The sequence below is a fragment of the Apus apus genome, chromosome 5 (genome assembly GCF_020740795.1).
Source record: "Apus apus isolate bApuApu2 chromosome 5, bApuApu2.pri.cur, whole genome shotgun sequence".
NCBI classification, from domain to species: domain Eukaryota; kingdom Metazoa; phylum Chordata; class Aves; order Apodiformes; family Apodidae; genus Apus; species Apus apus.
The window spans coordinates 7,379,860-7,404,081 of NC_067286.1; the positions used below are offsets into that span (position 1 = coordinate 7,379,860).

At 34.8% G+C, this 24,222-nt stretch overlaps 1 protein-coding gene across 2 annotated transcripts in view; it reads left to right on the forward strand.

Moving 5' to 3' along the window:
* Positions 1 to 24,222, forward strand: part of ELP4 (elongator acetyltransferase complex subunit 4) — a 139,001-nt gene that overhangs the window by 45,077 nt on the left and 69,702 nt on the right. For both annotated transcript variants that reach the window (XM_051622093.1, XM_051622094.1), the window contains exons 7-9: positions 2,700 to 2,888; positions 17,096 to 17,204; positions 19,913 to 20,019. In XM_051622093.1, the coding sequence (XP_051478053.1) occupies positions 2,700 to 2,888; positions 17,096 to 17,204; positions 19,913 to 20,019 (405 nt within the window). The remainder of the gene's footprint in view (positions 1 to 2,699; positions 2,889 to 17,095; positions 17,205 to 19,912; positions 20,020 to 24,222) is intronic.

The following is a 24,222-nucleotide window of genomic DNA, read 5'->3' on the forward strand; positions in this document are numbered from 1 at the left end:
GAACCATCTGCTGTTTGCCATCATACATTAATGTTTCTTGACTGTCCTGCATGATTTTGTGGGTCTTAGGACAATAATTCCTGTTTGAGGAGTTAGGCTACAGAAAAGTTTGACTAATGTTAACCAAAGCAATTAGCTGTTTTTGATCCCCGACAGGAGCATCTTTGCCAAGATCTGTTTGGAAATTCAGGGTCTGAATGACCTATAACCTATAAATACGAGCATCAGTTTTGCAACCTTTCTTAAACCTCCTAGTAACTTTTTGCTGTTGATCATTAAGTATGAATCCTTTACAAATTGAGTGTGGGTTTTAAGTCATACAGAACAGCAGTTTTTTGTTTCAGAATATTTTGGGCTTTTCATGTTTGACAACAGAACTTTCATAGGCAACTGTATTTCCTTCTGTATTTCTTAAAATTGCATGAAAAAGGTAAAACAAAAAATTTCAAACTCTCAAACTAATGACAGTGTAAAAGATCCAGTGATGCACCTTAAAAAACGTTATCCTACTCTTTACTGCAGGCTTTTTGTAACAAAATATTGACTTATGCTTTTCTTATATTTCAGTTATGGAATAAGCTGTTTGTCAGGGCTCTGTGGGCCTGACAGAACTATACTTGTAGAAGTTCTGTTACTGGCCAAAATAAATACATCTGATATTATCTGGTGTTTGAATAGCTTTATCTTCTACAGCTCTTATGATTTAATATTGTGAAACAAGCATCTGTCACCCTTTATCAAGTAAGAGAGCTGATATTCTGATACAGCTTTTTCTCTGTTTTTATGTTGTTCTTATTAATGTTCTTCATGAGAAAAAGCATTTTTCTCATTTAAAAAGTTTCTGTAGGTTTTATGCATCTTTGCTCTGAAATATTGGAATACCAGAACACTTGTCTGCATGTTTGATATCCATTCTGTTTGGATAAAGTAGTTTTCTTAAAAGCCTGATACCATTGCCTAAACACACATTCAGAAATGTGTATAACTGCTCTGATTAGAAGTCACTGAAGAACATTAGACTAGGTTATATTTTTCCTATCCTTTTTAAAACTCTAAACATCTGATCCTAACAAATAGCATACAGAGAAGTAAGATTGTGTTGTATTATTCTCTCCTATCATCCTGATCTTTGTACAGTAGTGTAAAAAGTTAACTTTAAATAGGTAAAGCCTAAAAGCCTGCAGAGCCCAAGCCTAAGGAATCCACCAGAGTTGAAACATGTATCACTTTCACAAGTAAGCCAGTTGGCAGATCAGCTCGCTGTGTAAGCCCTGAGAGCTGCATAAATGCAGAGCCATGTGGTACTTAACTGTGTTTCACAACTCAGGCTCTGTCTACCCAATATGGAGAAGGAAGTATTTATAAGAGTAGCCTCTTGTCTTGTCAAAACCTTTCCTCTGGATTTCCAGAGCAGCTGTGCAGTGCTTTGTGCTTGATAGTTACTGTTCATTCCAGCTGGTGGAAATTACAATCTACTTTATTGAAGCACTTTGTTGTAGTGAACAGTACCTAGAAGCTTTTATGTATCTAATCTAGTATTTTAATATGTATTTTTATACATATATATAAAATAAAAAGCTGAAAAAGTATGAACCCTTGACCTTTTCAATCACGTTGTTCAGGAAGTCTTTCAACAAGGGTGCTTATTGTCTCTCTCACAGTTGTTGATAGCAAATATACCTAAAATCCTTCTCAAAGATGACCAGGAAAGGTCACATCAAGTAAGCAGAAATGAGCTTTGTCATCATGAGAGATGACATTTTACTTTCCATAAACAAATTACAACTCTTGCTTCATAATTTGCCCCTTCAGAAAAGAGGCTTTATCTTAGCCACTGCCTCTGCTGGATGCTCCTGTGCCACTGTACTGCGAGGCAGCAAACACTTCTTAGGTAGGTAACACACAAGGCTGTTTAGGATTTCATATGTCAAAACAGCTTACATTCTAGTACCTAGTAGCTAACTACAGCAGATCTAGAAACACTCACGTCAAAGACTTTCAGAAAGGTGTAGTCCTTAACAGACAATCTGCTGATGTCTCCATCAGACTCTGTTTCTCCATACTTGTGGGTAAACCTTCCTGGTTTGTTGGAAGGAGGTGTCAAGGGTGGAGATGATACTTACAGAGATTTCTAAAATAGTGAAAGGGCCATGTGTTGGTGAGGCTACCAGCCTTGTTCATTTGGAACTAGCAGAAGAAGTGAAACTGAAGCAAACAGTCAGAATAGTCAGGCTATGAAAGTAACACAGCAGGAAGTTGAAAATAGAGGGAAAAGTATTGTTTGATTATTTCAGGACCTTCCAACAGACCAGCTTAGAGCTGGGAGAAAAGGTTCTTTTGCATTTTTTTAAGGCTGTGATGGAGGAGAGAAAGGACTTGAAAGATCACAGTATTGCTAGATTTTGTGTCAGAATATACTTAGATTTAGCTGGTTACAAAACGCAGATTAGTACTTTGCAGTATTTCTGTGCTGTCTCTTGTACTTGCTTATCTGACATAGCTTGATATCCATTCAGTGAAAAAAATGCTATTTAATTTGTAATTTTCTTAAGATCATCTGAGATTAAATTATGATTACTTAAACCATGCAATTATTAAGGATATGAATTCTACACACAGTATTTTTGAAATACATCACAAGCCATTTTCTTCTTAATGTTTAAAAAATAACAAGTGGCTTTTTTTTTTTTTCCCAATAGAAAAAACAAAAGAATATTTTGCGGATTGGAATTCAGAATCTGGGCTCCCTGCTGTGGGGTGATGACATTTGTAGCAGTGACACTCCTGAAGATATTCACAGCCTTACAAAATTTCTGTATGTTCTCCGAGGCCTCCTCAGAAAATCTCTGTCAGCCTGCATTATCACAGTGCCTGCTCACCTCATCCAGGTAGGAATGCTACCTTTGCTGTATTTCCTAGTTGACACATCAGTTAGCAAAAATTTAATGTCTGTGGTAAGAAAGCAAATGAAATTTTTTACATTTTGAAAACTTTTTTTCAAAGGGCAAAGTTAAAACATAAACTTCACTGTAGGATTTCTGTGCTTCTGTGGGACAGCCATGCTGCAAAACCTACAAAGATCAAATCATAAAACCATCATAAATATAGTTATGCCTTAAGTTGGTCGTAATATTTTTTTTAATAATCTCCAAATTTCAGAAGCTGTAAAAAAGCAGAGAGAATCCTGCTAGTAATCTCTCTTTCATTTTGTTTTTTACAACATCCCTATGCATTTTTCCACTGCCTTCAAACTGTTTAGAGTTTCAGTACAAGACATTTCAGTCTTCATCTGTCATGCTCATTATGATGATATGTGATCTTGTTTTAAAAGCCAGGAATTAAAAGATACAGGTTTACTCCTTACTTCTAATATCCCCTTGTACTGGGGCCAGGAACAAGCCAGATAGGGTATCAGAGTAGTTTTCCCAAATTCAAAATCAGAAGCTACTAACAGCACCTTTCCTGATAGTATATATGGAGACTTAAACATATCTTCTGGAAAGAAACTTTTTTAGCAAAAGGAAAAATGTAGGTAGTCTTTTTTTCTGTAAGTATTAACATAACTTAGAAAAGCAAAATTATTATTAACAGAGAACCTGTAATTTTAGATATTAATTGGATTTGACTATAGTAAAAAAATAATTTGATAAAACCTCATATTAGGCAAATATTTTCATAGTAGATGAGTTTATCATTAGATTAAATCCTATCTTTGGTAAGTACATGACTCTCACATCTTGCATTTTGTAAAGGTGTTTGAATACCTGCAAATGTTATTTATCTCAATACCTGACACACTTGCTGCTTCATAAATAAGGAAAGAAACTGGATTTTCTAGTTTTACCATTGCAATCAAAAGTATGAATATTCCTCTTGCAGTACAAACCTCCATCTTCTCACTTAGCTAATTTTAAATATTAGATGGCAGTTTGCCTTCAAAAAGACTGACAGTAAAATTTAATGCAATGAGTAGAATTTGTGAATGTAAAACCAGCATCCTTCTTTTTACATAGCGGAATTACCTGTCCATAATTGGGGCATACAATCAGTTTCATTGCCCCCTTTCATATGTTATTTCAATAAGAGCTATGATCATATTTCAGAGAATAAGTCAACAAGCATCTCTAAGAAACAAACTGAAGGACAAAGTTTTTTGTTTGTTGCAAACTTACCTGAAAAGTTGATTTTGGTTTTGTGTTTATAAATTCCATGTAAATCAATTCCCATAGGGTTAGGGTTGAAATTCTATCTGATTTCTTTAATAACTGATTTTTTAATTTTAGGAGAATTGTTTTACAGTATTGCTAGAATATTCTAAATACATTTTTAAAAGAAACATTATTTCCAGAATCTTTCCTTTGCAGCATGAGAGCCTTAATATTTTTTTTTAGTTGTTGAACTTCATGTATCCTTCTTTAAGCACTAAACTGTGGAGAAAACTGTCATTAGGAGGGGCAAAGCTGCTTGAGGGTTCCTTATACCCCACATTACTCAGTTCCCAGAGCCCTGCTGTGTAGTTGTTCCACTCTCCAAGAAGCCTGTTAAAGAGCCCCTGAGAGCATGTGTACAGCCCTCCATGTTAATAGTTAATTGGTGAGGATGGCAAGATGAGAGGACAGCCGAACATGTGGTCTCTCAGGCTCAAGCCGTAGACAGACCTTTCGTTATAATAACAGCAGCTGCTCACATTCTCACAACCCAGCTACTCACCATTCTGTTGCTGAGGTTTCTTGCTGGATTAAAAAAAAAGTAAAGAAAATATCTTTTCTTTCCAAGAGAATAAGAGTCGGATTTTTTTTACTTATTTTTTTTTCCTAAGTGCATTTCTGTATATGTATTTCATTTGAGAAGAGGAGGTTCTAGCTTATGCTTTCTCTGTTGAATCTGAAAGTCACTGCTCTGAAGGCATAGAAAATGTACACTGTTTTTCTGAAGATACAGTAAATTCCACATTTATTCCCTGAGCTACTGTTTCTGTATTTTCTGTGGTGTATTTTGCCTCCCAACTGCATTAATTAGGTGGTCTGCAAGTAAATTCTTCACATGCATAATTTCCATGAAGGTAAATATGAGTTCAAACTCACATTTTAATCAAAGTTTTGCCCGCATAACATACAGAAAAAAGTTTCATTTTTTTCCTGCTTTGTCTAAGAAAAATAGATTTTTAGTAGTGATTCATACCATGTCTTGTCTCTGTCAACCCCCAGTACTGGCTATTCCAGTGAAGAGGAGATAAAGCTCACAATTGGTAGTACTGGTTTTCAACAGGGACAGTCTTTCCAACCCAGACTAGTTGTTTTGTTTAAGCATAGTATATGAACAATGCGTATACACACACATACATATGGAATATAGAGAGAGAGTTTAAGTTTGGTTTATTTTGTATATTTTGCCAAAAAACTTTGCATGTTGTACTTTGACAGCGAGTTCCACAAATTAAATCTACCTGGTTTCTTTCTTTCTCAGAAAGTTGAATTTTGCCTTCTCATAAATTTTATCTTTGTTCTTGGCTGATGAGACAATAAGGTGACGCTCCCTATTTTATTGTTTCTGTATTCTGATCATGGTTTTTTTTATTATTTTTCTCATGCTGCCTCCTTAATCTGTTTTTAAGCAGTCACTTTCCTTCTAGTGATATTTTACTTTGTTATAGTAACATAATACAATAATACTATTATTGTTAGTTCACTTTTCATACGTTCTAAAATCTGCTTTTTCTCTTTGACTACTGAACATTAAACAGTAATTTTATTCTTGATGCTTTTCCATCTGTGGTACATATCTGCCAATGGGGCTCTTTCATTTTTCCAGCTATTAATTGGCTTGGATTTAATAAACTTGAATTGCATTTGTCTAAATCTGATGCTCATTCACCCAGTTTGATGGGACACTGAATTTCTTCACAGTCTTCTGTCAGGCTGTATTTTGGTAAAAGACACAAATTTACAAAAGACACAAATTTGCAAAATATCTGAGTTTTTTCAGAATAATTTAAAGACATTGTAGCCCACAAAAGAACACAGATTCTTTGTCATTTATTGATGAAACTTCTAGGGTAAACAGTGCAGGAAGAAAAAAGAAAATTCTCTTTTCTCAGTCACAAAAATAGGAATACATTATCCTGGAAGGATTTCAGGAGTAAGATTTCAGGAAAATGACACTAAAAACTTACCCAGTGATGAATTTTATTCAGATGATATGTGACAAGTTTTACTTGATTGATATTTTCTACTTATTGAACATACTCTTATCTTACGCTGTCTGTCAGGTAATAAATATTGAGATACTTACAAGTATGATTAAAATGGTTGATGGAAGGTTATTTTTCAAGTCTTTCTATTGCTTCTTGAAAAGGTATTATGCCTATGAAATGAGATGGTGGATTTGAAAAGGGAAAATTACTTCCATTTTTAAAATCTAGCATTGATCAAGGAGGGCAGGCTGATGAGGGATTTTATTTGTTGTTACACTTTCCAAATTTAAATAATATTATAAAAACAAGTAAGGACTCTTCTTCTACATATTAATAATCTGTGCACTTTATTTAAACAATTAAAAAAGCTTTTGTACTACAGGGTAGAACTTAAAGGACTTTAATGTCACGGGTTTATACTTGCAAAAGCCCTGAATTAGAATTTAAATCTTTTCCTATAGTATTTTTTTTTCTTTAGTTACTAGAAATCTTTGACACATCCAGAATCCTATTTCCCCCAAAATACTAAATAATGTTTGTGATTCTGTTCCTATCCTTTCCAATTTTGTATCACTTAAGTAGTATTTTTTTGAGTAGGTTATTATTTTCACTGGGAGAAAGTGTAACACTTTTATTAAAGCCATCCTTTGTTTTGAATTTGAAGCTGTATTACTGGTAAGGACTAACAACCATATTAGTCAGTGTGTACCAAGGGAAATTAATTGACTAATGAAAAGTCAGTATGAATAAGTCTTGTTACAGACTCTGAGAACCTGTCCTCAGAGTCTGAAGTTCTGTTTAGCAAGGTATTTTCATTATTTCATCCTGTATGTTAAAAATTAATTTCCTACAATATTAATGTTTTGATATTTTGAATTCACTGAAGTGCATAAGTTACTGTATGTTTCAGTGTAGAAAAATTCAGAAACAAACCTTTTCACATCCATCCAGTGTTCACACTGAGTAATTTAGCAGCTAAACTCGAAGTCAAGCAATCGAGTGCTTTAGAATCCATTGCTAATATAGGATTATAAGATGTGAACTTCTATAGCTTGTGAATTTCTCACAGTTTGAAATCTTTATTCCTATGAAAAGAGCTAAGAGTGATTGCCTGCCTTAGAACTCTTAACTTCTGAGAGTTCACAAGTGAAAAATGCTGAATAACCTTTAAATGTATTTGATGAGGTAGCCACTGAACACAAATTTGTATTGAGATCAAATGTCAGGTAGTTTCTATGTCATAATTAAGCAAGCTTTCAAAATTTTCTGCAAACTAGAAGCTATGAGCATGAGATGGTCTTTATATATATTGGAGGTTTTTTACTTGCCTTTTGATGTGGCTTGGGCTTTTTGTTATATGTGAGAAATGCAATTTAACAACCATACAAATCAATTTTTACTGTCATGAGTTTATGACAGGTATTCTTGAGTTATCAGATATTTATATATACTCTTTTCAGATATTTATATTCTAGTTTGGGTATTCTTAGACATTCATAAAAACTCGGAGAAGTATACAATTCAAATGTAATTTATAAGTAATCTTGGTAGTAAGTCATCATGTTTTCAATTTCTATTATTGTGGACAGCTTTTGCTAATCAAGTTGCAGAAGAAATAGAAGTATTTTGTTTCATAAAATAAGTTTAAGGTTGCCAACAGGCTGTATTCTAGCTCTATCACTTCTAATTTGGTAACGATTACACATTTCAAAGACAAACACAATATACATCTGAAGTATGGTTTTGAGCCTACATGTTAATTGTCTTTTAACTGACTTAGCTATATTATGATGAACAGTCACATTGTTTGTTAAAATTGTATGCCTAAAACAGCCTTCTTGTTTTAAGAAATTCTAGTTTTTAGAAGGAAACTATAGACACATCCTTATCACTATCTCATCAACACAGTCTTTTAATCAAAAAAATCACTTTTCCAAAATGAATATGTTAAACTTTAAAAGTGAATATGTGTATGCAACACTGCAATTTTATGGTTTATTATATAAACTGAAAATGTGCCTAACTTAAAAAAATCGGTAAGCTTTAGAACTAAATCCTTCAACTGCAATATTAGACCTAAACAGTTAACTATTCCATCACAGTATGGAGATAGTCATCTGTTCAAGCATATGGAATCTTTTGGCTACTGGACTAAGTAGTTAATATAATGCCCAGTGTCCAGACATGGACACAACTGTTATGGAAGCAGAAGGGACGAGGCTCATGTATTGAGCCCATTTGGACACTGATAAGTAAAGATTAGAAGAGTGACTTTAAATAATCAGGACAAAGTAGTTACCTGCTTTAAGCAAGTAACTGCTAGAAAATGCAAGGTAGTAGACACTCTTTTTCAGGAGCAATACAATTTTCCACATAAGTAGAAGTACAAGTTCTTGAAAAAAATGTCCTGTGAATATAGCATTAAATACAGGTTTTATCTGTTGTCTGTTGTATTTCAGGACAAAGAACAGTAATTTCATGTAAAACTATTTTATATTTAAATTATCACATATGTATTTCCCATCCTAAATTATTTTTAAAAAAATGAATATTGAATTTCTGTGCAGTGTTTGCTTCGAAACATTTTTATATGAACTTTTGGTGCTGTTTTAAAAGCTTGAAATTTCAGAATCTAATTTTACATCTTTTTGTCTAGACCTGCTCTATTAATTACAATATAATCATAATAAAAAGAAATACTGCATCTTTAATGATGTTTTTGTGCCTATGTAGTTAAGCTTTAATGTTAGGGTAAAAAAAAAAAAAAATTTAAATTAGCCTTGTAACCTCTTTCTCTTCCAGACTGATGATGGAAAATAAAAGCTCTTAGCCACAGAATGTAACACTTAGAATTAATATTTAATTAGACCAGCAAATTGTACACCGTGGCTGAAAGCTTCCAAAGAGTTGTTAGTGCCACAATTGACCTACAAGTTTAATAATAACTCACATCTAGGAGCAAGTGCCAGTTCAGCATAGTGGAGCCACTGTAAGAAAGTCCTGTGAGATTAAAATCAGCAAACCAAATGGCAGGCGAGGATTCCTGGGATGGAGCCTTCTGGAAAGCTGGGAGCTGGAGTAGCTTTTCAGCCAGGATTCAGATGAGAACAGTGGGCAAAAAAAGCTGATCCCTCCTGTTCTGGGAGCTTCTGGTGATAGGCCAAAATCCTAGAACAGATTTTTTCTAAATGTTCTTAGTGCAGCTATTAATTCATACCACAAATCGAGTAATGAATAATTATCTTCATCTTTTAATTAAGTTTTAATACAAACATTATTGCTGAATTCTCTGCTCATGAATTTTACTCATGAAAGGAAGGCACTTTTTGGTATGATGTGTAGTTTAGTACGTTTGTGTTGCAAAATGTTTCATTTTATAGTATCTTACTGCTACATAAAAGTGTTCTTCCTGTAGTACAATGTGATGAGTAATTTATTGTAACATTGTGAAATACGTAAATTAAATACAAAATGTATATACCTTGAAAAATAGAATATTTTGAAGGTTAACTAGCTTAATCTTGCCTTTCATTTTATGGACAATTAAAATATAAAGCCAGTAACTCTACCATTAGATACCCATCTGAGCCTTAATTCTGTGGCAAATTATTCTAGTGAAATAGGGCACCATAAGTTCAAAAATGTGCAAACACACAGCAACAGACTGAGGAAGGAACATTCTGCATTATTTATTGGCTAGATCCTAAATAATTAAAGAAATGCCTACTCATTAGTTAAAAATTAAAGCAGGTGAGCACCTTGCCAGCAGAGGGAGCAGTCATGTCTTTTCTTGGGTTCCCATCGTTTCCAGCCTACCCATCATTTCCACCCTACCTCTTCTTATTGCCCAGCCAGTTTCCCATCTGGACCTAGCTTTGCCAGCCTGCTCCTGATGACAGCCTATAATTTTATACTGAATAAGGGATTAGTTTTTTTAAGTGATTTTTATATTTCAGAATCTTGCCACTTGATTACCAACACCAGTTAGATGCTCCTTTCGGTAGCATGTACAAATAGTTGAAAGAAAAGTGGAGGATCTTTTTGGTCACCTGTGAATAAAATGTGACTCGCTGTTTAAAGAATTAAAGTTGCAGCAATAGTTGGCCTTTCTGAATCACTAAGCAATGACATAATTTTTTCAGACAAAATGGCAACAAAAGGATTTCCTAAACCTTTTTCTTATAATGAATAATTCCCAATGGAGTCATAGAATTTTAGTTAAGCCAGTTGGTCTCAAATACATTAAATTCAGCAGGTTTTTTTGTGGCTCTTTTGTAATAAGACTCCCATTCTTTTAGTTTACTTTGGCATCTGTATTTTGAACTGTGACCAACTTGTAGCATTGAATATTTTATGTTTTCAATATTGTAAAAAAAATGATCAATTTGTAATTTCACTTTTGTAATAATTAAAGACAAATAGTAACATACAGTTTTACATATATGTGCTTTTATAAAAATGAGATGATCTCATAAATAAGGACTAGATAGGCTTGAGGGGAGATGCTGGGCTCACCTCAGCCCAGATCTTGTACTGATTTCTTCTCAGCTTCACTGGACAAGGGCTTGATCAGGGTTATTTCATCTGCCCACAGCAGCAGGACTCATGCAAGGGCTCTGCACCCCAGAACCATTCACAGTTACACGCAGCCTGTGCTTTTAACTACTGAATGCTAAGGAAATAGTGAGGAGAGAAAAGCTCTGAACAGGGATTCAGCTCAAGAACTGCCACCCTTTAATACCCTGTACATCTGTCACCTCTTTCAGCCAGATAATAACAGGATTTCAGCACCCATCTTTCTGGGCTTTGGCTCCCAGATCATCTTCATAATACCACCAATATTTTCCTGGTACCCCAAAGCTGTAGATGCAACCTCCTAAAACAAGCCTCAAACTGAGGGGGTAGACAGAGCTTCAACTAAAGGCTGAGTTCAGTTCCCAGCTCACTGTTGACTGGCTTGTGACTTTGGACAACTCACATGACATCTTTGTGCTTGTTTCATGACTTGTAAATGAGGAATGCAGCATTTGCCTGTCTTTTGTAAAGCACTTGGAGATCAACAGATGGAAAGTTTGATTTAAACTACATAGCCTTTGTCCTTGCTTTCATTTTTTCAGGTCTCAGCAGCAACTGTTATTGACTTGCTAGTTTTATCTGTACTGAGTCATCACTCATTTCACTGGTGGTCTTTAGGTCTTCCTCCAATGGCAAAACTTTTTATTTTGTAGGGTGCAAAGGTTTTCTGGCATTAGATTCTCTTATAGCTCAAGCAGTTTGACATGTTCAGACCATCCATCTTCAGTGAAGAACCAAATACGGGGTTTTTTTAGTGTGTGAAATTGAGGTTTTGTTTCCTGGCTGATTATTTTTCCTGAAAAGATTTGCTTGATTGTGTCATCCACCCTCATCTGATATATTTGATAATAACATTGCAGGGTTCCCATAGCAGTGACAGTGGTTTAGGTGTAAGATACTGAAACAATGTTTTGAGGTTTTAAGTGTCAAAAATACTAGTTCTAACTAGTTTTACAGTTGGGAGACTCTTGATTTTATATAGACTACCAGGACAAACTTTATTAAAAGCAACTGTAAAGAGAACAACCAAAATCTGGAATTAATACATTGTGTAACATATTGGCCAACAGATGCTTTGTTGCTCCCTTCCCATTTTTATGAGTATGTTACATCTACTCTGTGCTTGGCTTATGTCTTCCCTACATGTCTTTTCTTTGCTTCTGTAACATGTATAAAATTATTCAAAGATACTAATCATTGCTTGAAATTAAGTAATGTAATAGAGTGTATATATACACAAATCAACCAAAACTGATGCTTCTGTGATTTCAGCCATATGAATGGATATTTATACTTATAAGTTCTGTTATAGTCAGTAAGGTTTGTTCAAAGGTTAAAAAATACCTAATCAGTCAGAATCCCTAAATGTGGATTTCTCATCACTGAAGGCATTGTAGTTTGTAGAAAATCCTTGAAGTATATTTCTAGGATACCTGTCTTCCAGCCAACACATCACACTTGTGTTCAGTTTTCTTGTGCTATCAATACAGATTTGTACATACTAAAATTTGTAAAAAAAATATACTGATGCTTGTCTTACATTCCAGTAGTCTGAGTATACATTCATTTTAGAGCCAAATTTCAAAGTTAAATTAGTAGATTAGGCGTGTGCAAGCACTGAGAACAGTGCTAATCAGCTTGAAGTCAAAGTATCAGATGTTATACTTTACAGTCTTTCTTAATTACTGATCCAACAGTTTTTGGCAGAACAGTTTTTTATCTTTTATTTTCAGGATTTTGTGAATAATTAAAAAGTGCACAAACTGCATCTCTCTATAAAAATAGTACAAGGGCCTAATACCTAACTTCTTTTATCAAAATAAGATGTATGGGAAATTCTGTTACTTTCTGAGCAGTAATTATTAACAAATGGTGATAAATATTTAAGCCATGTTTCTTAATATTAATAATTTATCTTTTCAATTTAAAATCCTTTGGAGATTAAGCAGTAATGCCAAGTGGTAAGTGTTGCTGTATTGTGAAGTCATTCCCACATTATTGTGTGATAATCTCTCAGAAAATACCAAGAATTATTTCATCTATGGAATATCCAGCCAGTGTTTCCTTAAAATGCAATGTGGCTGCCTACCTTACAGTTCTATGCTTATTTCACCTTTATGACAGAATGCAGAAGAAACAAAAAAAGGCACAAGTAATATTTGAACTTTTTCTTCAAATTCACACAAGAAAATTTCCTATAAGCTCATAAGGTTCACACTGCATGAACTTTCTTGCTTGCTGTTTATTGTTGAGACCTCCTTTCAAATGAAGTTTCGGTATTACCAGACTCATCTGGTAATAGCAAGTTACCAAATTGTTGCCTAACAATTACAGTTTTACCTAGACTTTAGGGAAATATCTGAATTAATCTTTAAATTCTGTGCTGTCACATGGAATGTATACAACTCATTATTTAATCTGGATTTTGTCCCAGTGCTAGCAAGTTTTTCTAAGTAGTTTTTTAAGTGTAGAAACCCGTTCGAGATCTCAAGTTGTTAACTCTTAAATGTTTTAAAATAAATTCAGTGATTCAATTAGACTACCAGAATGTCAAGGTACAGAAGTCAAATATAGCCCTCTACCAAAAGGAAATACAGTCTTAAAATACCTTATTTTCAATTCAATATATGAATCAGTATTAAAATTATGTTAAATATAAATATACAAAACTGAGGTGATTCAAGAGCTTAATGCCTTTATACAGGTGGCTCTCATGGTAGATCTTTAATATGAGTCTCTTATTTTCTTTTAAATTTTGTGATTTTTTAATGTATTACATATAAAAGTTAAAGCTGTTCTAAGAAAATTTTCCATTCTTTGACTTAATGCAGCACAAGGAGTGAGAATTTAAATATTTTTATTATGTAAATTTTACAAGACTTGTAATTTCTTTAGAGTCAGACATATCTCTGGGTGTTAGAAAAATTTTGACAGAGAATCAAAAAACTAGATATTAGAGCAGAGTAGAAAAGACTGATTTTTTTCCTCATATGAAGTCCAGATGAACTAAGATTGATTTGATTAATAGTAGTAATGATAAAACTGTCGTACATTAAGAACTCAATCCAGTAGAAACGCACAGTATTAATGTCAGTGTGTAAGTCTGAGGATACAGGCTATACATTTCTTTGTGTTTGTAGAATGCCATGCTTTATACTTACGTACAGAAGATTATATATTTTGAACAGCTTTATTTTAAGTATTTTCAAACAGGCACAAATAATTACTCAAAGCCGTGTAGGTTCTGCGAACAAATTAGTAGGACAAAGCAATCTTTTTCCATAATTGCCCTTCCCAAAAGCTGGTTATACACATATATGTAGTTCCCATTTACATATTCAACATGCTAGATGGATTTTCTTGAGACATTGCTTTGAAAGTACAAGTTAGGTAAGCCCAAATATTGCAAGTCTGTGCTTAAAAGAAAATGTATGTAACAGTGAGCACAAAGTAAGATATAGAAGGGGTACCCAGCCCAGCCTGCACAACAGGGTTGCTACCATGTTGTTAGAATAATTACATTTTGGCTGAACTAACTAATTTAGAAAAACTGCAGTACATCTAGCAAGACTGAAAACTTTCCAGGACTGGGCTGGGTTGTTTTTTTTATATATTTTTTACTGTAGTTTAAAACAATACCTCTTCTAGCTGCCAACAGACTCTTTCCCTGAATCTCCCCATTCCTGGCTTCCCTCCTAACCATGTCCTGGCGCATCTCCAGAGCTGCCAAGTTTATGCCAGAAGCAGGAGGTAGATTTGTATGGGGCTGGAGGAAGATCTGGAGCTCTGTTAAATTTTCAAGCCCAGATGGGGCAACATGATTTGTGTGTTTATGTCAGTATGCCATACATCACAACTATCTGTGTGCTGACGTCAGCTTTGATTGGACATTAATGTGCTGAACACTGCAAACTAGAAAATACATGATAGATACAGATCTATGGCAACAATGCCACGTAAGCAAATGTCTGTTTGGTGTGGCGATTCACTGTGCAAAATATTTCCCAAAATACACTGCATTAAGCCAGGAGAATATTTTGACACACTTGAAAAACAAAAAAAAACAAAATCAGCATGGGCAAACAGACTGCAATTTAAGAAAGCAAACCTGTTCAGGAGAAGAGCTGAAACCAACATATTGACATATGTATCTTTCGACAAATACAGAATTGCTATCCTTCACTTTCATCCTTCCAGAATGAAGACCAAATAGGAAATATGCTCTTCTTAAGATTTGCAGGACTGTTAACCATCCGGGTACCTTGCTGATGGCTGAGCATCTTTCTATCCACCGTTTTTGTAACCCAGTGTTGTCAAAACCAGCAAGCAAAAACATTCATGGACAGCAAATGTGTTGTTTGTTAACAAATGATAGAGTATTTTTTCTATACCAAGAGTTTAGGTTAGCTGCCAGAAATCATCAGTGTTTATTTACTTATGTAGCAGTTTTGGATTTCTTGCTTAAACAAATAACATCCAGCAGCCTGCTGAAGAACTGGCAAAATACAGCAATTTCTGGTCTGTGGATTTCTAGGAATCACTAGCCACTTCATATTTATATTTATACCATCTTTATATGATTACCCTTGTAGAATAATGTGGCTAAAACTCTCCATTAAAATACAGTATACTGTCTCTCTTTTCCTTGAAGAGGAAATAATTTGCAAGTCAGTGTTAATATTTCAGGGGTAAATATAATATCAAAATTTTGGGATTGATATGTAGGCAATGTTCTTTTACCTCAGATCACTTATTCCTCAGAAAGTTTATTCTATAGTATAACACTATTTTATCACCATCATTAGACTTTGTAAGTAAAACTGAAGTTCCCTGATTCCAGGGGGATAGATCATTTTGGCCTGTGCACAAGTAGCAGCTTTAAAAAGAAACCAGTCCCCAGGATTTAATGCCATCTGGCCCATAAGGTGGGGAAAGGAGGGGGTGTAAAGGTACCATGGGATCAGTGGATTTAGGCCTTGTAACCTGAGCAGACTGGCCTGTGCAGGGCAGGCCACAAGTTACTTTAGGTAGCAGTCAAAAACAGAATTCAAAGTGTTCTTTGATGGCAGTAGAAAATGTTCACCTTTCATGTCTGCTTTGTAGGCTTCTCTGTGGCTAGGAAATATAATGGTATTGCAGTGTGGGTTCATGGAAGCAGTTGGTGTTTTGATCATCATTTTAATGAACCCATGTGTCAGTACCATGCATAGGCTTTTCTAACACAGTTCTGCTTCTAGTTACTTTCTAAAGTGTTACTATCAAATAGTTTACCTTTCATATTAGGTGTCGGTTGTATAGTTTATGGAAGAAGTGCAGCAAATGGTATAAAATTAATTAAAAATGTAAAACTCTTAACTTGGAGCTACAGCTAATTCTTCATACTTGGAATGGGTATTTTTGAGGTGTTTGGTCTTGATAGCCCTTGGAAGTATGATGGGTGTGGCATCTAGAGCCATTAAGAGCAATAGTGTACCTGCTGTCCGGGCAGTTTTAGGGTAACTACTTATCTTAAATAAATACTTTGCTTTTTAGCACAGATTTGTCTCCTGTTTTGCTCATTAAATGCTGACATCACCAAAGCATTTAAGAATATTTTATCCTGAGTTACCTCTGAAGATCTCTGTTATAACCTTTGACTATCGCTTGCTGCTAGATAAAATTACGTAAAGAAAATTATGCAGAAAACAGCTTATTTAAGGCACATGATAGTAGGTTGCTGCAGCAGACATAAGGCATCACTTATAAATCACAAATATATTAAGAAATGGTCACACAACTTGAAGCTATAGATTCATGTTGTGTAGAGAGGAACTGGTAGAAAAAAATACTGGAGAAAATGCTTTGGGTTTCCATGTTGGTTAAATAATGACCAAAATGAATACTAATGTGCGTTGTGCTTGCTCAAAATATTAGAGGTGATATGCCTAAGTGTATTAAAAACCAAGGTTTTTCAGAACACAAACAAAAGCTGGACATCTGACTCATAGCAGAAGTCAATAAGAGGTGCTTAATTGCCACATGGCTTGTAAATATATCCAATGGGAGCTAATGTTTATGTTATGAAGACTTAGGAAAATATGACTTTAGTGCTGAGTTAGCCCTTTTGTGGTTTTCTGCTCATCAAATGTATATTTTCTTTAAATGGAATTTTCTAGTCCTTTTTTTTTTTTTTTTTTTTTAAGAAAAAATCCCTCTAATGTATTTTCTAAGTATTGATGACCTATTTTTCCCCCACAGTTTGTCACTGAGAAGACCAGAGCTTACTCTACGAACATTAATTACCTTTTTCATCACATCAGATGTGTATTTTGTTTCCATGTCTTACAGAATAAAGCAATTATGGAACGTGTAACAAACTTGTCAGATGTGGTAGTTGGTCTTGAATCATTTATTGGCTCTGAGAGAGAAACCAATCCATTATACAAGGATTACCACGGTAAGTTCCATCTTTAGCAATGCAAAAAGTCTGCCCTGCTTCTGGGGCACTTAGCAGCTTACCTTCCAGTTGGGTATCTGCAATAAAGTAGCATTTGATTTCATTTTAGGATATATGTCTTAAATGTTTCTCCTTGCAATCCAGTCTTGAGTTAGGAAAATTTTCAGTAAAGTGCATTAAGGCTGCAAAGGAAACATGGCAACTCCTTGCATGTTGTCAAGCCATATTACTGAGGCATGGCTCAATCAGATGTACATCTCAACAGGCAGGCTTTGGGGAATTCACATGCAGAGGAGGCTTGGCAATCATCTGACCAGTGAGCTGAACTTGTCATGAAATCAATACTTTTGATCTGCCAAGTTTTAAATAGAGAACACGGAAAAACATATATTACATTAAGGTGAATAAACTGCTAAATGATGTGCTATATAAACTTCATCGAAAAACAATGTTCTGATTTTCATCTCTAAGTTACAGAACTTACACATTTAAAGAAATGAACATGGATGTGTGTGGCATGTTAAATATGAAACTAATTTTGGTAAAACGTCATGTAGCCTTTCAAGTGATTCATCTTCAAAATGTGTAAGGGTTTTTAAGCTGGTCTTTTGTTTCCCAAAGATGTTGTTAGCTGTTGCAGCAGGACTGTTTAAATTTTAAAACATGAGAAGTTATGCATAGCCAAAGCAGTGAATAACAAACAGTTTTAGCTAATCTGGAACGGTGCTCTGAGGGTGCATAAATTACAGCTGTTATTATTGTGATACTACTGTAGTTCCATGGAAACCTTTAGTTGAAAGTAAACTGCTTCTCTGAAACCTCCTGTAAACATGTGAGAATGTGGCAGTGTTTTCCATAGCAGAATTTATAGGAAAAAAGCAAAGATGGTGTTGAGACACCACTGTGTGTATGCAGGCTGCAATTAATAAATCAGAGAAAACCCTTTTTGACTATGAAAGTAGTGCACATTTCATTATCTGCAAAAAGGTGAATGAAAAAGAAACTGTGAACAAAAGATAGAATAATTTGCCTAATTATTTTTCCGACTGTGTAATCGTTATGTGGCATTTGTTTATGCTAACATAATTCTGTCAATTTGATACTCCTTTTCTCAGTACTGAAGAGATCCTTTAAGACAATGTGTATTTTAGCAGTTATTTCCTGGTTTCCTGTAAAAGTATATGCTAAACCATTTTTTTATGCTACTTAGTGAAAATTATATGCCAATATACATAGCTTTTGAGGTTTAGGCAACCTTAATCTAACATTCTAGAAATAGGTATTTTTAGTAGTTTTAACTTTGTGGATTCATTTTTGCTTAAGAATAAATTTTAAGCTTATTTATTTAGTGCAGATGATGGAAGACTTTTGACGTTATTTGGGAGAAGTTTAATTAAATTACTGCATCCTTTAATGAATCCTGCATTAATAATTTTATTGAGCTGCCTGAAAATGTAAATGGTTGACAGGTCACTAAAATAACAAAAGAATTCTATAGATGATCCTTAAATGCAATTTTGACAACACTGTTTATAAGCAACCCTGTGTTATACCTGCTGTTCCGATATATAATTGTATTTCAAACTCAAAAGCTAAACAAATAATTCTTGTATGTCACCAGATTGGAGGCAAGGATTGAAGGTTTCAAACTGTAAAAATATTTTTCTAGCATTATTGAGAATTTTTTTTAATTATTGCCCATAAAAATTTTGCTTTTTAATGTATTTCAATTTTAGGAAACTTACTTCCCTTATTTTTCCTTTTTTAAAAATAAATGAATAAAACCCTGCAAAAAATATTTGCTTTATTTTAAAATAGAGTTGTAGTGTTTGGGGGTTTTCTCACAGCTGCTGTTTTCAAGTAAGATGTGTTTTCTAAATGTTCAGTATTTCCATTTATATGCTGGCTTTCTGAATAGCAAATATAGGCCAGTAATTGAGAAGCCCTGTAGAATTTTCCTGGTTTTTCAGATGTAGAAAATCACCCTTAGGTTGTTCAGAAACTATATTAGGCTGCGCAAAAACCATCCAGCGTCCTTGTCAGAAAAAATCAGCTTGAGTTGCAGCTGACAGAATGCAGAGCTTGCAGTGCACCTAGTGCTGTTAAAAACATCTGAGCAGCTGTATAAGCCTCCTGCATGAAGAGAACGTATTCCTCCTAGATGGCATAAGGGTTAAAATTTATCAAGAGGCATGATCTAAATTGGTCTTTTCCAGAAACTTTTGAGAGTCATTTTCAGGGTGCAAAACGAAGTACTTCTCATTAGAGCTTCAGTGGTTATCAGTAACCCATAAGCCTTGTTTTGTTGGCTGCTTACTGGTGCATTTAATAAAATAAAGATCACTCAGTGGTGCCGTGGGCAGCATGCAAGGTGATAGCCATATTTGCTTACTGTAAATACAAGAGAAAATCACACACAAACCGGCTGTAGTTTTGACAAGTATTAAGATCCCTCTTTACATCTGTATTTCTGTACCAAAGTGCAATTAGTTTTCCTCGCACAAGGATTTCTGTTTATCTTATTCTGCTTGATTACTTGAGTATAATCGCACCGTTTGCTTCATTGCTTCTGGTAGTAAGCTCCAGTTTAAAAAGGGGAGGATGAGTGTGTGTAAATATACTGAATTCTGCTGTAAGACTCTAATTTTGCATCTGGATGACAGCGTTTTCTAATTTTTTTTTCCCTCTTTTACTCTTTCTTCCACAAGGTTTGGTTCATGTACATCAGATTCCTCGGCTTAATAGCTTGATCTGTGATGTGTCAGACACGAAGGACCTTGCTTTTAGATTAAAAAGGAAGCTGTTCACCATTGAGGTAAGAGAAACAGTTTTGTTTCACTATTTAGAACCCAAAAGGTGGAGCTAATCCCATCTCTTATGTTTCGTTTTGTGAAATACATGAAATATGCATCAGATGTTGTAAATCCATTTCGTTCTGCTTTGCTGTTCAGAACAGTTTTATACAATATTGTAATATGCCTTCTAATTAAAAATGTCTCGTTTGCTGCAGTAAATCAGTCCATTATAAATAGTTTATTTTGGTTTAAAATGTACACAGAAAGTAGGCCACAACCTTCAATAGCAAAGCGTGACATGTTTCTAAGGATGTCAGGAGCATATTTAATTAAATGTTAATGACTTGCTCTTACTTGTGTTAGTGGGTGGGAAAGTAGCTACATGTTATTACCCCAGTAGAGGGATTTTAATGTATAATGCTGCTTAAAATTGTGTGTGGTATGAGGGATAAGTGTCCTTATCAGTATTCAGAAACCATTTTCTTTGCATTACTGAAATCACCTTTCGCTCTTTTATGTCATTTTAAACACAGTATCATTTACACTAATGTCCTTAAGTAAATTTCCTACTAAATTTAAACTTTTTTCTGTGACCTTTATGCAGACAGTCCTGATAGAAGGCAGTAATACAAAAGATGTATTTCATTTTAATCTTGCTAAAGAGCAAATGAACATAGCACTATTAAGCAATTAGAGCTGATGTATTTATTAACCAAATAATGCTTAGAGATGGAAGATGACTTTCAGGGTGATGTGATAGTCATCGGTACAGTCTGGGCAAATTTTTTTTAACAAAGACATAAAACAGCCAAGCATCCCTGACAAACGATTTTGTTTAATCTCTTTTCAAATGAAAAGCTCTTAAGCAGGCCACTTGTCTTAACTGCTTGAAACCGTAAAAGGAGAGAATTGCCACCAATAAATTAGCATATTTTTTACTCCATCACCAAATGATGGTCAATGTGGCTTGGCACTGCTTTGGTGTTTGGGACTTCACCCTTAAGTGACCACTTTGGCCCTTATTTGACCCTCTGCCCTTTTTAGCTGGCCACTTGATAAGGTAACTTAAGGGTTCTCTCTCTTCACTGCCCCCTCCCCTTCACAATTGCAAGTAGCCCTAACCTATAAATCATTGAAAGGGCCCTATCAAGTGACAAATTAAGGTGCCCTCCTCCTAATTAATGGTCATCAATGTCTTTAATTATCTAATCCTATTGAGAGTAGTTAATAGTTAATCAGGCAGCCAGTTCTTCATGCAGGTCATCTCTGCATGAGTGCTAGAAGTTTCTCAACTAGAGGTATCCTCTTCAGAAGCCACTTAACGGCAAATACATGAAGGAGGTCTTTTTTCCCAAAGACAGTCTTTTAGAGTGTTTCTCACTTTCCAGAGAATGCAGTTAGTGAAACCAGGCATTGTGAGGTATTAAGCCATTTTAACAACTGCTTTTGAGCAGTATGTTAGAAACAAAAGCCTTAATAGTCTGTTTGGTTTTAAAACACAAATGTTCCTTCCTCCTGTTGTCAGAAGTGCAGAGAAGCACACACCCTCATTTCACAACACAGTACATTCTTTGCTATGAATTAGAATATCTGGGGTTTTTTTCCCTCACAATGAACCCTGTCTCAGAATATAATTTTTCCTGTCAGCTGTGTTTGGGATTCTAATTTGTAATGGAATTTGGAAGGGAAAAAAAACCCCCAAACCTTAGCAGGAGGCTCTGTAAAAAACACTGAATTAGCCATGGGGCAGAAGCATTGGAAAAAAGTGTGTAGGGGAACTCTTGAAACAACCTGTTGCCCTAGACATGCATAGATGACCTACTTGTATAATTGCTCCCTTCATTGCTCAGCTGCAGCCCCTTTTGAATAACTTCAGGTTTTGTTTGAGATATGCTTTCTATAAGCTGAACTGACATGGACTACCCTGGCTTGAACAGGTTAGATCACAGTCCCGTACACATGCCACTAATCTATAACACATATGGTTTTCCTCCTCATACTGTTAGGGGAAGCAGACTACAGCTAGGCTGACTAGAGCAATGAGGTCAATAAGAAAGGGGGAGCAAGGGAAAATTGAATTAAGAAGGGATGTGAATACAGCCTTCTAAAATGGGTTTTTGCAGTTAGAATGTGTTGAGTCAGCAGTCAGGTTAGGTTGTGTTGATTAAAACATAAAGCAGCACAAGTGTGTGTTGCAAGCAACGCTGTATTTTACACAAAGTACAGCTAAGGTTATAATTTCTTCACTATGTAGCTTAAATGTGAAATTAAAATGTATTTTAAGTAGATGACATTTTTTTTGAAAGCTTCTACTTAGTTATATACACAATTTAGGGTAAAAATATTGACCTCTACTTGAAATGCCACTTTAAAATCAAATTACGTAAGAAAAGTTAGAGATACACAACCTATGACTTATGGTAACATCTCTCCAAAAAAGGGTTTTCATCACTAGGCCATTCTTTTTTTACAGTTTAAAATAAGGGCATGGGACATGGATTTTCTCATCTCTGGATTGCTTACTGGTTAAGTAACTCTTTATGGTTTGGCCCTCATCAGTAAAAAACCTTACATGTCAGATCCATTTTATTAGATTGCAGTTTTGTGGGAGGGACTCTGCCTCTTTATAGTCTGCAGAATCATTTAACTGTTTCAGTTTTTCTTGTCTCTTCTTTGTCAAAATAAGGTTGACTAGAGGGTAGGGTTTGTTTGGTTTTTTTAATCTAGCATGAAAATGTTTTTTAATTAATATGTATGAGTGTTTGTTTGCCATTTGTGAATTATGAGATAGACCCTTTTCAGAAAAACCTAGAAGGTTATGGTAAAAGGTGCAGTAGCTATATCCAGCTTTCCCAAATCTTCACACATTAGTCCCTAGCAATGCATTATTATATGCAATATTATCAGAGAGCTATCTTGTGTGCATACCACTTTAAAGGACACAATTTTGAAGTTAGCCTGTCTAATCCTATTTCTTCCCACTTTGGAATCTTAATTAGAAGGAGATAAAAACCATCATTTGACTAAATTATTGTCTTGAATCTGTAGCAAAAGGTATAATCCGCAATTGGGCCAATTAGTGTACCCCATAGTTAGCTATGCTGAGGCAGGAAACTTGATTAGATCTGACACCAGCCTAGTTCCCACTGTTGTTTTGCCAGGTATGATGGTCAGACTTCAAAGGGCTTGAGGCATCAGCAGGGCAAGGTTTGGAGGCCAGCTTAGGTCCGGTTGTTAATCTCTCTGCTAAAACCACAGCAGCCCTCGCACAAAACAAGCTTACACGACACAATCATGCGGTATTAAAGTTTGGGTTGAGTCATGCCAATTTGCCTTTGATTTTCTGATGATTGACTAAAAGATGGCTACATGACTAGACACATACTGAAAGTTTACTGATTAGGTAAGTTCCCCAAATATTTGAAATATTTTTTGATTTCTCAGTTAAATGATATGACAACCCCTTCATCTTAGTGAAACTTTTCAGCAGAATTGTTCTGGAAGTACCTTTTGCTTTGTTTGTAGCTCTGAATGTAAGTTTGATCAACATTTGATAAATTGTGTAAGAATATGATGTTCATAGTTTTATTTCATAGAACTTTATAATTTTTGTGTAAATGCCTGCTGTATGAGAACTAAAGGAATCTGTGCCTAAATCTGAATTTTTCACTCCTTGAAATTTCTCAGGAAATCGTTTGCTATTTAGATACATTTGCAATTACTCAGGAAAGGGAATTTCCTGTTAATTATTTTCCACCTCTCTGTTGAGTAAAGTGCTGTTCCACTGCTGCTATTACATAAGTGTTCCTTTCTTTTGCAGTCTGATTTGTTGAAATATTGCAGTAACAGTGACATGTTTCCATTCTGAGAAAAGCCTAAGGCTGCTTTAGTATTATTCCAAATGATTGAAATTGCCATCTTGCTGACTTTCCCTTGGGCAGCTTAAGGCCTGTTTACTTTTGTATTTGTTTCACATGTTCCCTCTGAGTTTGGCTGGCAGGACATCATTACCTGGTTTGACAAGACAGTTGGAGAAGATTCATATTTGATTAACTCCCTTTGTTACTGTCTGGTCAACATAAACCTCTGAAATTGTCTATTTAAAGTTAATTATTCTGAATGTTAATAATTCAGATAAATATTTGCAAATAAGAAAGTTTGTGAGGTTTTGGGTTGTTTTTTTAGTTCCCTAGTTTTGCTTTACTCCTATTTTTTGAAATCTC